The 18915-nt window shown below is 36.6% G+C and overlaps 1 protein-coding gene across 1 annotated transcript in view; it reads right to left on the reverse strand.

Annotated features, from left to right (window-relative positions):
- The window catches only part of SLC36A4 (solute carrier family 36 member 4), a 37519-nt gene that overhangs the window by 16666 nt on the left and 1938 nt on the right, over window positions 1–18915 (reverse strand). The window contains exons 2-8 of the mRNA XM_068978192.1: window positions 15278–15401; window positions 13831–13921; window positions 12564–12652; window positions 11483–11578; window positions 8756–8840; window positions 3781–4008; window positions 680–778 (exon numbers count right to left, since the gene is read on the reverse strand). Of these exons, the coding sequence (XP_068834293.1) occupies window positions 680–778; window positions 3781–4008; window positions 8756–8840; window positions 11483–11578; window positions 12564–12652; window positions 13831–13921; window positions 15278–15401 (812 nt within the window). The remainder of the gene's footprint in view (window positions 1–679; window positions 779–3780; window positions 4009–8755; window positions 8841–11482; window positions 11579–12563; window positions 12653–13830; window positions 13922–15277; window positions 15402–18915) is intronic.

The following is an 18915-nucleotide window of genomic DNA, read 5'->3' on the forward strand; positions in this document are numbered from 1 at the left end:
GTTCGGCGTCTTAACCACTAGGCCACAAGGATGTCCCCGAACTGGAAACATCTTGAATGGAAATATTCAGGATCTCAGAGTCCTCACGATGTTTGTATCTCTTGGTATTAACTTCATGATAACATCATTTCACAAAACAAATATGATATGCACAAATCTAAAAAGAATTTATGTTTGACTCTTCCTATGTAATAGTAAACTTTATAACAATTTCAATTCATTTCTAATAATCTAGTCTATAAGATATAATGTTTGGGATCTGTCTAAATATAACCCAGACTTAAAAGAGTAGAGTGAATATAGATCAGACAAAATTAACCATGAGTTAATGGGTTTTGAAGCTTGGTGACGCTTACAAAGGAGTTCATCACACTATATAGGTTTGAAAATTTTCACAACAAAATATTAAAAATAATCTATTCTAATGCTCTCATTTTACTTATTAAGAAAATTATCCAAGATAAAACATGATGAACTCCTGGTTAGTAGAGGAGCTAAACTGTAATTCAAGATTATCATATCAAAATGCAAATCATTTTCTAGGAATAAAAAAATAGAAATAACAACAACAAAAAAAAAAAAACAGAAACAGGAAAGAAAACCATGTATTTTTAAATGTAAGTAAGTCTCTGTGTTGACTTAAGATTTTAAAAAATAATAATAAAGACTAAATCCTTACCACGCCTATGCCTTCAAAAGCAAATACAGCAGTACCAAAAAAGAGGGGGTATTTTTTCCAACCAGCCACTATTGGAAGGTTGTGGAGATCTGGCATATTCTGGAGAAAGAAAGAAAAAATAAGTTACTTACTTGTTTGAAACAATTTAAAGCAGAAGAGTGAAATCATACACTTATGAGCTTCACACTAGCAAATGTAGATTATAAATGTGAATAATTCTTTCAATAAAAAGTTTAAGCATCCTATGTTAAAGGTAGCCAAGCTGTTAGGATTTTACTGCCAGAAGCAATTGTCTCCCTCGAGCCCACACGTTCCAGCTGAGCTGAACGCTCCTGATTACCTGCTTCCACCTGCAAGGCCCAGGCTGTTCTCACTGGGCATGGCTCCTGCCACCGCTGGAAACGCGCAAGCATCTTCATCATCTCAGCTGAGAGCTGTACAACCAGCTGCCAACCACTGCTGACAGTATCCAGTGGAACTCGTCCCCTCTCTCCTTTCATTGCTCTTGTGGTTTCTGAGACTGCCCAACTCTGGCTCTCTGCCTCATCACCCTGCGTGGCTCCCTAGCTCCAGGCTTCAGTGTTTCACTCTTCAACCTGACGATTGCCATCACCCTTATTATTTGTGCAGAAGCCTTGACTCTGGCTTCGATGACTTGGTGCTGACTCATACAGCCTTGTTCCAACCCTCACTATCTGGAAACTTACAATCTGCACATCTTGTTCAAGATGTCTGGGTCCAAAGTGGCTACTTCCTCCAGCTACCCCAAGTCTCCTCACCACCCTGTGTTCTCTGCCTTACCAGACTGGAAGTGGAATTCGAGGCCGACAGAAAGCATGAGCAAAGACACTGAAGTGTGACAGCACAGGGATAACTGGGGAAATAAGAGAGGTCTAGAAAAACTTTATATTCTTGGGCTCCAAAAGCACTGCAGATGGTGACTGCAGCCGTGAAATTAAAAGATGCTTGCTCCTTGGAAGGAAAGCTATGACCAACCTAGACAGAACATTACAAAGCAGAAACGTTACTTTGCTGACAAAGGTCCACCACCTAGTCAAAGCTATGGTTTTTCCGGTAGTCATGTGCAGATGTGAGAGTTGGACCATAAAGAAATCTGAGCGCCAAAGAACTGATGCTTTTCCAACACTGTGGTGTTGGAGAAGACTCTTGAGAGTCCCTTGGACTGCAAGGAGATCCAACCAGTCAATCCTAAAGGAAATCAGTCCTGAATATTCATTGGAAGGATTGATGTTGAAGCTGAAACTCCAATACTTTGGCCAATTGATGCAAAGAACTGATTCATTGGAAAAGACCCTGAAGCAGGGAAAGATTGAAGGCAGGAGGAGAAGGGGATGACAGAGGATGAGATGGTTGGATGGCATCACCAACTAGATGGACATGAGTTTGAGCAAGCTCCAGGAAGTGGTGATGGACAGGGAAGCCTGGCATGCTGCGGTCCACGGGGTCGCAGAGTCGGACACGACTGAGGGACTGAACTGAGAAAACGCGAAGCACACGTAGAACTGTGTGACATGATGGTGCTACATGACCAAAAACATGTTAGGATCAAAATGGAAAATTAAAATGTTTGGATTGCTGGATAATACTAAACTGTCCTTCAAGGCTCACAAGTTTCCCTCTACCTAAGGAACATACATTTCTGCTCCACTAACTCCTAGACGTCCAACTAAGGGGTCAGGAATTCTAGAAAATCTTTTTTTTTTCTTTTTTTTTAATTTTAAAATCTTTAATTCTTACATGTGTTCCCAAACATGAACCCCCCTCCCACCTCCCTCCCCATAACATCTCTGTGGGTCATCCCCATGCACCAGCCCCAAGCATGCTGTATCCTGCGTCAGACATAGACTGTCGATTCAATTCTTACATGATAGTATACGTGATAGAATGCCATTCTCCCAAACCATCCCACCCTTATGAGGTCTTCCTGCCTCTCCTCTTCCACTCACATGTGCTAAAACAATGAGTCCACAGGCTTTGGAATTCAGACAGGGCAAAAAAGAGACATAGACTCATCATAAGAGAATTCATCATGGACTGCTAATGGAGATTTTAGGACAACTACTTTGGCAGCAATGTCTAAAAAGTCTAATTGCATCAGAAAAGAATAAAACAAGGATTCTTTACCTTTTTTGAGTCATTGGCCCCAGTGAGAGATGAAAGCTATACAGCTGCCCGGTGGAAAAAGCACATATACATACAGAAACACTGCTGCTGCCGCTGCTGCTAAGTCGCTTCAGTCGTGTCCGACTCTGTGCAACCCCAGAGATGGCAGCCCACCAGGCTCCCCTGTCCCTGGGATTCTCCAGGCAAGAACACTGGAGTGGGTTGCCATTTCCTTCTCCAATGCATGAAAGTAAAAAGTGAAAGTGAAGTCGCTCAGTCGTGTCCGACTCCTTGCGACCCCATGGACTGCAGCCCACCAGGCTCCTCCATCCAGGGGATTTTCCAGGCAAAAAACACTAAATCTTAGAAATAATTTTAAGGGATTTGCAGATCCCCTGGATCCCCTCAACAGAGTATTTTAAGGAAACTGAGTTAAGTATCTCCAGACTACTGATGATGAACTCCGTTGTGGTTACTGCAGAAAGAGATTACAGCCCAGGGCAGTGTCAGTGAGCTGAAGCAGTGGCGGCAAATAAAGCTTCAGGCGTGAAAGAAAATCATTACATCACAGCTAGACTCCCATCTCCTATGATTGGTTTAAGTCTTAAAGGAATAAACAAAACACTGATGAGTTCTTTATTTCATGGTAGGCAGTGTACTAAGGCAGGGTCCTGCATCTCACAACTCTAGTAGGGCAGGCATTACTACCTTCGGAGGCAATGCCATACAGCTCAGAAGCATACTGACCAAGATTCAAAACCAGATCTGACTACAAAGGCTATGCTTTCATCCTCTATGCCATATACTTCTTCAGCTAAGCAGTATCCCCCAAAAGAAAACCTGATTCTGTGTCCTAGGTGACACATAGGAAGTAGGGTCTTTACTTATCATCACTTTTACCTCTAAAGTAAAAAAAAAAAAAAAAAAGTTTACTTGTTAAAAAACATACAACACAGTTAAAAACACGTTATACTTACCCTAACAATGTACTGATAAATTATCACAAGACTGATAGCCATGGATATGTTGGCAAGGAATGAAAGCACAAACAGATTCTTGAGCTCACGAATGAAGACCAAAAGAATTAAAAATGGAAGAAAGCAAAGCATATATATTCTTAGGTCAATACTTCTTCTCTCACATGGACTTGATGAATTGGTACTATTCAAAACAAACACTTTACTCTCCAGGAACCCTTCATGCACCTATATAGGATTACCAGGAGAAAAAGGAAGAGGGAAGACAAAAACTTCCATTAACTTATAAGCATGGAAAAATATAAAGAAAACTATGATCTATATACACTCTATGATAAATTCCTTTGCAATAAATAAAATACATAGTTTTAAGACAATCTAGCAACCTAGAAATATATATATATATATATATATATATATATATATATTATTTAAGGATAATTAAAATAGTTTTCTTTGCAAAATAACTTTATCATACTGTGAAAACAAGGTTCACTAGAAACTTATGAGGACAGATTTGCTAATCCGTTTTGAAGCTTTGTGACTGTGATGCTCGTGATGCCTGCAAAGGCTCAATCTGCTTCTGAGATAATCAAAAGTAGAAGTATACTTGTCTAGAATGGCCATTGGGTAGTCTATTAACACAGTTTTTTCAAAGCAACAATCTCCAAGTGCCTTTTAGAAATGTACAGTAATCAAAATGAAACTCAGAAATCAGAGCCCAATTTTAAAGGTATTCTATAAAGCAACTGTTGATGAATTAGTAGCACTTTCAATAAATATTTATTAAAAATCAGTTATCTTCTGTGTGCTAGACAATACATTTTTGTCAGAGCAAAAAGCTTCTATAAGATAAACCAACTCTACCTCAAAATTTATTCAGCTATTTCTATAAACCAATGTTTAGCTTCCAAATGAGATTCCATAATTTATAGGCTCCATATATTAAAAATTGTCCCTCATTCAATTAATCAAATAGTCCAACTTACAAAAATAGAAATGAAATTATAGAGGACTTTAAAAATAATCTTAAAAACTCACAGAAGAGGCAGATCATACTAAAATAAAAATATCAGTGAAAATCTATTTGCCCCAAACACTGTACCCTCCTTTGAACATAATGACATTATCACGTCTCTGGATATATAAATTAAGAACCAAAACTTATAGTAGTAACAGCAAGTATTTTCTGAGTATTTTGTATGTGTCAGGTACTGAACTTTACTCTCCAGGAACCCTTCATGAACCTATACGGGATTACCAGGAGAATAAGGAAGAGGGGAGGAAAAAGCTTCCACCAACATATACCCATGAAGGAGAAATATAGAGAACATCATGATTTACATATACTGTGTCAAGTACTGAACTAAATACATGATATGCAACATCTCATTTAATCCTCAAAACAACGCTCTGAGGTGCTTGGTAATATTAATTTCCATTTTATAGTCGAGGAAACTGAGGTTTAGGGAAAGTAAAAAAGAAAAATCTATATAATATCAAGTCAGTAAGTGGTGGTTCTAGGATTCAAGCCCAGGTCTGAGACCAAGAATCTAGTGTGTGACAGGTACACGTTCACCTGATCAAAATGCTGCAAGCCTTAAGGAGGGGCCTGCCCAAGGAGCCCCCGGTCCCCTCCATGACATCTCTCTCCCCCGAAATACAGGACTAGGAGGCCAACAAGTCAGAAGTACAGAACAAAAATCTGACATGATTAATAATTCAAGGGGTTAATTTTACCCTTACCCACAATAAGTAATGTTTAGTGTCACTACAAATGTAATTATCATTTTAAATTGCAGGGACTATACCTACCAGTTTTAAGTTATGTTGGCAACTTATAACTCATACTGGACTAGCAGACTCTCAGGTTATGCCATGTACCATTTAAGAAATACACAGCTCTCATTTATCTTATAATTGGCCATTAAAACTTCCTATTTTATCTTCTATAACTTGAAATAGAAGCCAAATTGATTGTTTACATCACTTGGCTTTTAAGAAGATATTTTATTTGCTGACCCGATTTTCTCTGTCATCAAATTATTTACAGCCAAATACTTCTGAAGTACAGGTATTCAAAGAAGTACCTCCCATAATCAAGATGAGGTAATGATAGAGTTAAGCTCTATCAAGAATTCCTGGCAAGAGAAAAGTAGTCATATAAAAGGGTTGTTTGAGTCATTAGGTGCTTGGGAATTTCACATCAATTCTATCACAAACCTCTCATAATAGTTTAGTATTCTTTGGCAGAAAGACGGTTATAAGAAATTCTCAAGATTGAAAAATAAAGTAAAATAAAAATATCGATACATACCCAGAGCAAGATTCAGGTAAACATTTGAGTCCTTCGGTGCCCTCTAGAGACAGAGATTGGCTATCTAATAGGACTTCCTACGCTCTCACATGTTTACCAAAATGCAAAACACTGAAATAAATATTATAAGATAAAATTACTAAATTCAGTTGCTTCCAGTAGAGCTCAAATTTACTAAATTCTACAATTTATTAACTTTTCAATTCAGTGATTTAATGGTTAAAATTCCAAAGGCAGATGATGTTCTTCAGCAAAGCTATAATGCAGAATTAGAGCTATAATACGCTACATTTGCATACTGTATATAAAATGCATAATGCATTGTATAAAGGCTTTCACAAACCTTTCCTCAGCTGAGCCTCACAATAAGGCTATGAGGAACATGGGGAGGTTTTGCTATTGTTCCTATTTTACAAATGAGGAAATCGAGGTTTGACCAGGAATAAGGGGGTCTTACCCAAAAAAACTGAGAGCATGCACCTGAATTCAGATCTTCTGACTCTGAAGTCCATGGGCTTTGGTATCACAACATTTTTTTTTCTCTGAGTGTAACAGCCCTTCCCTGTTCTTCATGCCCACATACACTACTTTGTCTATCTGACCTTTTCTTGAGCATTTTAACGTAAGATCACCAAGAAGCTACTATAACCACGATGGACCAGCATCACTGGAAGCGCCACAGTACCTCACCCCTGCCAACTGTCCACAGTGGCTGAACGGGACCAAGAACAGCCGTGCAGCAGCCACAGAGCAAGAGACGCACAGCTCCATATGGGAACTAAACTCTTAACTCTCTGGTTCGATGTAACACTGAACCTTCAGTTTTAGGCAGATCAAGGTGGTAATAACCTTACCGGTTTAAACTGTAAAAGTAGTAGCAATTAGTACGGTTTAATCAACCTGTGTATCTTTTATGGGCGACTGCTCTCAAATGTGAGGACGCTGCTGCAGAGAGGGGCAATCTCTGATGAGGCTGTTTCAGTGATCAGACTGCTGATTCAGTCTGCTCTCTAAGGTGAGGTGCTTAGCATTGCTTTCAACTTTTCTCACATCTGCCTCAATGTCTTTTTCCATACTGCTCTTTGGGCTGCAAAAGAACTTTCATCTTTCTATCAACTGCAAGCTTCTCCTTACCTTCCAGAGAGTCACTTTTTCTACCTGGTCTTATGATCTGTGCAAATGAGTTAAATTCTTCCATTCAACTTTGGAGGCAACTGATAACATTTCATTGGAGAAAGTGACCAATCCTGAGCTTACAGATATTTATTTTATATACTTATATAGTCTGTCATACACAAACTCACAACTAAAGTCAGACAATGCCCTGCCCTAGGAAGAACAGTAGTGTGGCAGCTGTATGAGGCATTTAGGTTGCTGCCTAACTCACATGACCCGGGGCACATTGCTCATGCTCTGTGAGACTCTGTATCCTCATTCATAAAATGAGCATAATACTTATATTACAGTGCAGTTGCAAAAATTAAAGGATATGTATCACAGTTTATAAATATAGGATCATAAAGCATTATGAGCATTATATATACTTTAGGTCAAGCTTGTTGGTAGCTCTCTTAGGGGATGATAGAAAACATTCACTACTACCAGGTTGCACAATCCCAGCAAGGCACCATTTCCATTATATTCTGTGTAAATGACTGCCAAAATGGGTTACCTTATCTTGACATTAAATAGCCTCTTAACTGAGTCAGTAATCCTAAACCTATATGACTTGAAGAATTAAATGCTTGTAAAATCAAAAGCATCATCAATGATGAATAATGCTGATAAAAGCATCAACTCTCTTATTTATAAAAGAATGACTCAGTGACCCTTTCCACCATTAAAAATCTAAGAGGAGAGCTTTATCAAACTATGGCCCCCAGACCAAAACCTACCATCTATTTTTGCAATAAAATTTTATAGGAATATAGCCATATATAACGTATTATTGTCTACAGCTGAGTTGAGATAGAGATCATATGGCCTGCAAAACTGAAAATACTTACTATCTAGCCCTTTACAAAAAATGGTTGCCAACACTTAGAAGAGTGAGTCAAATATATACTTGAAAGTGAAAGTGAAAGTAGCTCAGTCATGTCTCTTTGCAACCCCAAGGACTATACAGTCCATGGAATTCTCCAGGCCAGAATACTGGGGTGGGTAGCCTTTCCCTTCTCCAGGGGATCTTCCCAACCCAGGGATCAAACCTAGGTCTCCTGCATTGCAGACAGATTCTTTACCAGCTGAGCCACAGGGAAGCCCAAATATATACTAGGTATAGAGATTCTTTACAACACATATTCACATGATTTTGCACTAAAATACCTACAGAAGTACTCTAGATTACTGAGTAATACCTACTATTGTACCATGCACATGTTGATAATAACAGTTATTGATTAAAATAACTAAATAAAAACATATGGTAAAGTAAGAATAATACAGGCCAACTATCAGTTAAAGCACATAAAGAAATGTACTTTGGCATTGTGCTAAAAGGAGAGCTTTTTTTTTTATTTCAGTGCTTTGCATGTTTGTTTAAACTGATAGTCTCTACCAAGACTGCAAACCATCTATGTTTGATGCCATATCTAAATACAATGCCATAATTGTGGCATCAGAAGAAAATGATTTCAAAAACTGGAGAAAAACACTTACTTGTTTCACATTTTCAGCTAAGAAGACAATATACACACTACAGAATCCCAGCTGTGTTATCACCAGAAAAAAGTCAACCACATTCCTAAAAAGGGATACCCACAAATAAGTATTAGTAAGAGCTGAAGAAATGTCAATATATTTTTTCCCTTTTAACTATTTTAAATATATCATAATGTCGTTGTTGTTCAATCACTAAGTCACATCCAATGCTTTGCAACCCCATGGACTGCAGCACACTAGGCTCCCCTGACCTTCACTATCTTCCTGAGTTTGCTCAAATTCATGTCCACTGAGTTAGTGATGCTATCTAACCATCTCATCCTCTGTCACCCCCTTCTCCTTTTGCCTTCAATCTTTCCCAGTATCAGGGTTTTTTTCCCAAAGAATTGGCTCTTCACATCAGGTGGTCAAAGTATTAGAGCTTCAGCATCAGTCCTTCCAATGAACCTTCAGGACTGATTTCCTTTAGGATTGACTGGTTTGATATCCCTGCAGTCCAAGGGACTCTCAAGAGTCTTCTCCAACACCACAATTCGAAAGCATCAATTCTTTGGTGCTCAGCCTTCTTTATGATCCAAGTCTCACGTCCAGACACAACCACTAGCAAAACCATAGCTTTGACTATATGGACCTTGTCAGCAAAGTGATGTCTGCATTTTAATATGCTGTCTAGATTTGCCACAGCTTTTCTTCCAAGGAACAAGTATCTTTTAATTTCATGGCTGCAGTCACCATCTGCAGTGATTTTGGAGCCCAAGAAAATAACATCTGTCACTGCTTCCACTTTTTTCTATTTGCTTAAAATATTTATTATCTACAAAGAGCATATATTTATGATCTGCATATCACTAGACATATCATTGAGCAAAAAAAGTTATAATACTTAAAAGTTCCCAATTTTCCCATTATTTACTTCTGAAATTCAACAGATTAATGAGTATCTATCTATAAAGTGATTTCATGAAAACATTTCATCAATTATATTAAGCCCATCTCTTCTGTTTCTCCAGATCTTTTTCAGATCAACCTGGTGTGCTGCTGCTGCTGCTAAGTTGCATCAGTCGTGTCTGACTCCGTGCGACCCCATAGATGGCAGCCCACCAGGCTCCCCCAACCCTGGGATTCTCCAGGCAAGAGTACTGGAGTGGGTTGCCATTTCCTTCTCCAGAGCATGCAAGTGAAAAGTGAAAGTGAAGTCGCTCAGTCGTGTCCGACTCTTAGCGACCCCATGGACTGCAGCCCACCAGGCTCCTCCATCCATGGGATTTTCCAGGCAAGAGTACTGGAGTGGGGTGCCATTGCCTTCTCCAACCTAGGGTATTTCCCAGCAAATAGGATGAGCATGTTCCCTACCATCCAAATCACTAATAAGAATACGAAATGGAAGAGGACTGGGAGCATGGCCCTTACCATTCTACAGAGACCTCTCCAGGTTGCTTAGCTCTCTGCACAGTTTTTTAGATACTCTAAACAATTACAGCCACATAACACAGCGGGTATGGAAGTGGGAAAGGGAAATCTTTGGCCAAATTAGCATTATTTGGGTATGATTATAATCAAGTTAAAAGTCAGCCTACATATTATTAGTATACAGTCCACACCTCTGCCTATTGTTCTGGGAACAATGAGCTTGCACTTACTAATTCATTATAGTCTCTTGTTTGACCATTACTGTCAAGCTATCAAGTAGTCTAGTCTACAAGTCAACAAACCCTCCTCCTCCCATGTGAAGTTGGAAGGGCCCTTGCCTATTTTCATTTTTGCCATAACTCTCTTCCTTCACGGTTCTTCAGGGATCCCGTGTGTAAATAACCTTGGTACCTTGAAATGAATCCAAATTCCTTCTCTCTGATGAATTAAGTATTTCTTTAAGATCTCTTCACTCACCTTTAATTTTAGTACCCTCTACCAACAATCATCCCAGTAGCTTCTGTCTGAAAGCCATTCTTTTAGACAGAAAAAGCAGACAAACCTGCCTTTAGCCTGGCAGGAGGAGGAGGAAGATGGGGTCCTGGAGGCAATCCCCAGGGCACTGGGCTCTGTTTCCTTCCTTCTCCTGCACAGTCTATCAGGCCGGAAACTCTGAGCAGCTCACAGACACATCTAACTTCCTGAAAATCAAACCATAAACCACTCTACTGATACCATCCTTTTCCTTCTTTTAACTTCCACCACACACATTATTTGTACCCTGGTTAGCATGATGTAAACTGCCTATGCTTATTTTCCAGTCCTGTGTTCCCCTGATTTTGACTAGCTATGTCTGACAACTATAAAGTTACATTTAAACTATACAATGATCAAAACAACATTATATTAAAATACATACTTCAGATGTCTTATGAGTATGGGCTAAATACTACAATTTTATTTGAAATAGAGATTGCAACATTTTTGTTGCTTTTTTTTCCTTAAAAATTATCAAACATGATTATGTCATAGGTTAGCTAGACACTTTATAAATATCATTTTATTTCAACTATCATTATAATTCTGTGAAGTATTATTATAAACTCACTTGATAGTGAAAAAACTCAAATAAAATAAAAATTCTTTGACCCAGATCATGAATTTGTAAAATGATAGAGCTGAAATTTGAACCCAAGTCCATTTAACTCTAAAACTTATGTTTCCCCCAATTTTATTTTACTTCTATTAATCTGCTTTATCAGATTAACATACCTATACTGATAACTATATATTAATAACATAGCAAGTACTTACCGCCCCCATGCTGATTGCTTCTGCAGACAACTCCAAGGACTTACTTCCATAGCAAAACTCACAGTGTCACTATACCCTAATGTTGACTTTTTAAACCTGAAATTTAATGACATACATGCATATGAAAAAGAAAACTTTTAAACTGTTCCATAAATCCATTTCTTGAAAAGAACATCAATAAATGGTCTATATACTGACAGAGGAGTTTTGGAAATTTGGAGATTTGCATATTTCTAAAGACATCTCATGAAATTTAAAGTTTTTATATATCTTTTTAACCAATATATTAGTTTTAACCCACTGTTAAAGTTTATATATTTGTTAAATTCATATAATATTTGTGTTTCACTGATTTAAAGATTTCAATTATCTAAAAACATCAACTATACTGTTCATGCCTAAACTATAACATTCTTATAACAGCATTATTTTTAAAAACCCATACAGGGCTTTATAATATACTGTCATATATTTAATCATCTAATAGCCACATTCTCACTTCTATTTTTTCAAGTATACAGTGTTATTTAAAGATCATAAATTACCTGCCTAAAGTTTTAAGAACACTTAGCAACAACAAAAGTGAGTTAAAGTTAGAATATTAGTTTTCCAGAATAGACAATGTTTGTTTAAAAGTTGGTTCACTATCCAATAGAAACACTTTGATACAAAAACAAAACAGAATATTATTTTACTATCTACCAACCCACATATCAGCAAAGAGCATAAAAGGTCTTATACTCAAAATGAAATTAGTAACAAATGACCATTATTTTTTAACTAAAAGTAGCCCTGCTGCCTCCTTTTGCCCCATATATCTTCCCTGATTTTTTTCATTTACACTATATTAAAAAAATTTGATTTCACTACTTTTAAAAGAAGTATATTTATGCTGACCAGATTTCAATCATATAAAATGCTACCTTGTTCCGTAATCATTCTCTTAGAATTGTCCATGTAATAGATTATAGGCAATACAATGTCTAGTTGCAAAGCACAGTAGAAATATAAGACTATCTTATCCTTTAAAAATTATATAGCTTTAAAATAAATTAAATAGACTTAGCAAATTCACATTTACCTCTGACATAGAAAGTGACTGCAACGTACCAAAATGTGCATACAGTGAACAGAAATAATTCCTATAAACACAAGGCTGATTGGTCCAAGCTGTGGGAAAAACATAAGTTTTAAATATTTAAGTTTAATAAAAATTAAATTATCTTATAAACAATGAAATACAGACTATTAATTGTCACTGACAAATTTTAGGCAAAATGATTAAAGAATCATTTGCATAATAGAAATTAATGGACTTGATACAGAAAGAATTTAGTAATATTTAAGACAACCACATATAATTATCAACTTGACTATCCAAACCTATGAATGTGGAATATATAAAAGCAACACAATAGAATAGAATACAGCGTGATATTTAACATCAGATGGCAAGTCTGTGACAACTGGTATCCCATCATTAAAAGTATACACAACCATAAAACATTATCTAAGTTACTAAAAAGCACTGTATCATCTGGGATTGTAGGCAAACTACTTCTTCTGTGTATCACTTGTTGAGAATCACACCTGAGAAACTGTGCCTAGAAAATAATTATTTGAAAAAGTGGTACATAAAAATTTCAAATATTCATTTACTAAAATTAAAGTGACGCCTAGATTATTGACAGACAAAATATTTCCAAAGTTATTTTTATAATGAGAAATTTTTCAGTTTCTCTAAATTAGGATGGACAAAGTCCAAAATGATAGTTAAAACTCTTAAGAAAATTCATCAGTTAAAAAATGTTAAATACAATTTCATTAGTTCATAACTGAATACTCCCCTATCAGGATTCTCTATAATTACAATTGGTTCCAACAAACTCTGAATATTTGTTTTCAAAAGATATTGTTATTCTTTTTTTAACTATTATTCTTAAAACCTGAAAACTATACATTTTATTTGGAATCTAAAAAACTATAAAATTTCACCAATACTAATACTCTAAAAATATATCTGTTGCTATGAATGTATCACCTAAATTCCTGAAAATCCAAAAGGCTAATAAGATCTAACTATATCTGGAAAAATCAGATACTGATTTAGGATCTGTCAAATATTGTAAACAAGTAATTAGGTAGAAATGAAAAGAGTAATTGATTCTCATTTTTAGTTAGATATTATCATAGTTCATATAAATTTAACAACAATAGCTGAACGATTATCTAGTTGTCACCTGACCAGGTTATATTTGACTAGGCTAGATGTTAACTTGCTCTAATTTTTGTTGTAAATTAAGATTGGTAACTATATTTTAACTAGAGATTACAAAGATGAGTCTTACCACTATGCCTGCATTTTTTATTGCTAGTGGAAGTCCTAAAAGACCAGTTCCAATATTTCCTTTAAGAAGATGAATAAGAGTTTGTACAAATCTGAAAAGTAGAAGTTGTAAGAATTAAACATTTTAGAACAAAAGCTATTAAAATTACATGACCACGGTTTTAGCATCAGAAGGGAACTAAAAATTTATCTTGGCAAGGAATCAAACTAACATTTCCATGTGACCAGAAGCTAAAGAAGCCAGAAGTTATATCTGGTTCAAGTACTACCTTTGTTCTTTAAAAGCAGAATACAGAGGGTTATTATGGAGATTAAATGAGTTAAATGAAAGTATTTTTGTATATATTAAAGTAATAAATGAAAGGCAATTTTCTCATAAGATTCTTTGCTGCTATGATATTCAGAACAATGCTGAATATTATATACAGCTAAGCTGGTAAGAGCAATTTATTGCACTATGCAATCATGACATTAAACATAGTTTATCTATGATTATCAACCTCAGAGGAAGTTAATTAAAAGAAAAAAATACAATTTCTAAAACTGTGTATATCATCAAGTAAGATAAATACTAATCAGCTTTTACAATCATGAACTCCCAAGGGATTTCACCTAAGAAAGCATTCCAAGAGGCATTTGGAGAGTCTCTTGGCCAAGAAAACACAAATTAAACTAGGAAGAAGGGCACAAATTTTTAATTTTGAAAAAAAAAATGCTTATCTAAAGTTTTTATTAGTTTATACTATTCATCTTTGGTCAATAAAAATGTTACTTTGCTTAACTGTCAAATTATCATTAGAATAATAACTTACTCAAATCTATTAATGATGACAAAATAACAAAAAAGATTTTTAAAATATTCCACTGCTTTCCTGAGACCATGACTGTTTCACACCATTCACTCAACATAAAGAACTGTTTACTGCCTACTTCCCAGAGTCTAACTCCTAAACACTGCAGAAGCTCCGACTCTGAAAATTCTATTCTTCTCAATCCAATCCCCCTACTTTCAAGATTCATAGCATTTGATATGTATTATCATGTAGTGAGGGGGCTTCCCTTGTGGCTCAGCTGGTAAAGAATCCACCTGTAATGCAGGAGACCTGGGTTCGATTCCTGAGTTGGGAAGATCCCCTGGAGAAGGGAAAGGCTAACCACTCCAGTATTCTGGCCTGGAGAATCCCAAGGACTGTATAGTCCATGGGGTCGCGAAGAGTCAGACACAACTGAGCGACTTTCACTTTCATCACGTAGGGATGTCTATACACTGCTCTGTGATTTAGATGTTTTTCTTCTTTCCCAAATAGACTATGAATCTCTTGAGGGTGAGGACTATGTCTTACTCATCTTTGTGACTCTGCAGTATCCAGTGCCTGGTCTGTAGAAGATGATTACAAAATATACAGTGAATGCCAAGAGAAAAAGACATTTAAACCCTAATTACTCACGAGATACCCTCTTGATCCTCAAGCTGGTGATGCTTCTGAACAGGCAGAAGCTCCTGCTCCTGTTCTTCATCCGATGTCCCATCAAAATTCTGCTCATTTATTAAGGGCCTCATTACGTCCATATCTTAAAAAGAAAAAAAAGTGCTTCACCGTCATTTTAAAAATTGAGTTTAAGCTGGTGTAAATGAAGTTTTTAATAGAAGGCCATGCAATTTTACTCATCTTTACTATTTCCACCCTAAGTTAATGCACATTAATACTTTTACCATATTTAGAATGCACATTAATACTTTTACCATATTTAGAATGCACATTAATAGTTTTACCATATTTAGAAAGAAACAACTAGACTTAACTGCTGGTTATTTTGCTTGGACTAAGCAGTGCAAGGTGAAAAGCATAAGTATTCACTGTAACACGTTTTCTACTTTGTCTCCATGAGGTTTATAGTAAATGATGATAGAATTACGGTATGGAAAATGTGAAGAAACAATCCAATGAACTTTTATCTCTTGTTAGCGTCAAATCATACTGAGTACATAAATGGCAATCATATTTTTATCTTTTAATTAAAAAGCTTTTTAATATTGTTGTACAGTTTACATAAGTTACAGGTATATATATAGTGGTTCACAATTTTTAGAGGTTATACTCCATTTACAGTCACTTTAAAATATTGGCTATATTCCCCATGTTGCATTTGTACATGCAGCTTTTACATCTAACAATTTATACCTCTTAATCTTCTGACCCTATATTGCCCCTCCCTGCTTCCCTTTCCCGATTGGTATCTATTTTGTCCTCTATGAGTTGGCCTTTCTGTTATATTCTCCAGTTTTATATTTTTTTTAGATTCCACATATAAGTGATATCATACAGTATTTGCCTGACTTATTTCACTTAGCATAATGTCCTCCAAGTCCATACATGTTGCTGCAAATTGCAGGATTTCATTCTTTTTTATGGCTGAGTAGTACTCCATTATAAATATATATCACGCTTTACACTTTCCCTTTCTGAAGGAGATTTTCACTGCGCTTCTTCCAAGCCTCCTGATCCCTCTCTTCTTTTCCACAGAGACTGCTCCACTCTCCATGTTTGCAGCAGCAAAAGGATCCCTGCTGGGAATTTTCTCTTCATTTTTCTATCTACAGATTATCTGTAGTTCGTGGTATCCTTGGTCTCCTATACTAAATGAATAATTTCATAGATGTGTTTTCTTGTGATCTTGTTGAATTAACAGGTTTCAGGTGAGGATATGTGGAGAGATAAGATTTAGGCAGCTGCCATTATCCTAGAGCTAACTGGAACTCAGTACAACAGGTCTTCATAAAAGTAAAGCTATGCTTTAAGATACTGGAAGATTCTTTAGCTTTGATTTTATGCTCTTTGCAATCTCAATTTCCTGACCTAAAATCAACCTGAAATTTCCAGTTATCGCCAGAATAAAGAACAATCACATTCATTTAGCAATATGAACTGAAATCTGAGTAATCCCACGTCTGCAAATGTAGTATATGAAGAAAAGGATTTCTACACAAAGATGTTAATCAAAACAAAATACTTGCTGAAAATTTAGAAACAACCTAAATGTGTAACAATCAGGAAATCAATCAATTCACTAGAGTACATCCACTTTGTAAACTATGACACTGACATTAAATTATGGCTTTCAAAGTCTGAACAAAACAGTGAAAATATATCAACTGCTGAGGAAGAAAAAGCTAGATAATCACAGCATGAGTGCAACAATGCTTTAAAAGTTAAATAAAAATTTTAAAAAGGAAATAATACAAAATGTGAATAAGTTAACAAGGATAGATACAGACAACAAAAGTGTGAGTACCTTTTTCTGTCTTTCTCTGGAAAATGTAAAAAATAAGGAGAAAGTAATAAACTTGCCTTACTTTTATAATAGCAAAAGAAGCCACTTATATTTTGACAATGGAGAAACTAAAATAAAGTAGAAAGCTTCCTTTTAAAAAAAATAACATAATGTTGCAACCTAAATCTATGTACTATCATATATAAGAGAGGAACAGTCACTATTTTATCCATTTCTGAGGCAGAGAGCTTATATGCACAGCACGAAACCTTCCAGAGGTTCCTATTTGCTCTGAAAAAAAGTGTGGACCTTAAGCTCAAGGAAATCTGTATCTTAACAACTCTACTAGTGCTTTTCACATAGACAGCCAATTTTTTAAATTCTTTTTTAAATCAAATAATATTTGGTCATTGTAGAAAATTAGACAATATAAAGATAAGCAAATTTTTTTAACTAATATGACCCCGTTACCTAGAAACTACCACTGGAAACATTTCAGAGTACACACAAACAAACATGTCAATTCACTTCAGTTTATTTTCATTCAGCCCTACGGCTTTAAATACTATCTACATGTTGATGACTTCCAAATATTTATCTCCAGATCGGGCTTCTCACTAACTCTAGAAATAAATCCCATTGCCTACTCAACATCTGCACTTTCATGTCTAACAGACATCTCAAACTTAGCAAGCCTCAAACTAAACTGATCACCACCAAGCCTGCTCCGCCCAGCTTTAAGCACAGGAACTTGCTATCTGCATCAGGAGGCCTCGGTTCCATGACACATGGGCTCTTCCTTACAACTGCTTGAGTGTCCTCACAGCACGGCAGCTGGCTTCCCTGCAAGGAACCGATCCAAAAGACAGCACGGCACAGTGCCTTTCAGGACCCAGCTTTGGGGTCACTGCCACCATTTCCATGATTCCATCACCATTTCCACCGTATCTATTCACTAGAAACAAGTCACTAAATACAGCCCGCATTCAAAGGGAAGGGAATTAAGTTCCTCCTCTAGAAGAGAGAAACATCAAAGCATTTGTAGACATACTATAAAACGACTGCAACATCTCAGATGATGGCAGTTTCATTCTTCCAGACATGCAGGTCCCTGGAGTTACGCTTGTCTCCTCTGTTGCACCACCACTCCACATCGAACCTGTCACGAAATCATTCTGGTTCTGCTTTATATATCCAGAGTCTGACCATTTCTCTCCATTCTCCACGCTGCTACCACACTGCTGTGAAGGACAAGTCCATCTGTTTGCTGATTTGCTGAAATAACCTGCTTCTACTTTTGCCCCCTTAAGCCTGTTCTTCACACAGCAGCCAGAGTGATCCTTTAGAATTAAAGTCAGATCATGTCTCTCCTCTCCTGAACCTTGCATTGGCTCCCTATTTTCTGAGTAAAAGCCAAAGGCTTTACATGGACGTCCACACCACTACATAATCTGGCTTTATCACCACCTTGACCATTCTGCTTCAGCTTCCTGGTCCTTCTTGCTATTTCTGTCATTACTCCAGCTGTTCTTTCTGCCTGTAATAGTCTGCCTTCAGATATCCACTTGACTAATCCCCTAACGTCTTTCAAGTCTTTGTTCAAATCTCACTGTTTCAATAAAGTCCATTTAGACCACTTTATAAAATACTATAAACTGCCAAGCCTGACAATCATTCCTGATTTCCCTTACTTTGTTCTTTTTCTCCAAAGCCCTTTCAGCCTAATGTAATCATTGTGGCGCAGTGGTAAAGAATCTGCCTGCCAACGCTGGAGACGCAAGAGACTCAGGCTCGATTCCTGGGTTGGGAAGAT

The sequence above is a fragment of the Capricornis sumatraensis genome, chromosome 8, assembly GCF_032405125.1.
Source record: "Capricornis sumatraensis isolate serow.1 chromosome 8, serow.2, whole genome shotgun sequence".
In the NCBI taxonomy this organism is placed as follows: Eukaryota; Metazoa; Chordata; class Mammalia; order Artiodactyla; family Bovidae; genus Capricornis; species Capricornis sumatraensis.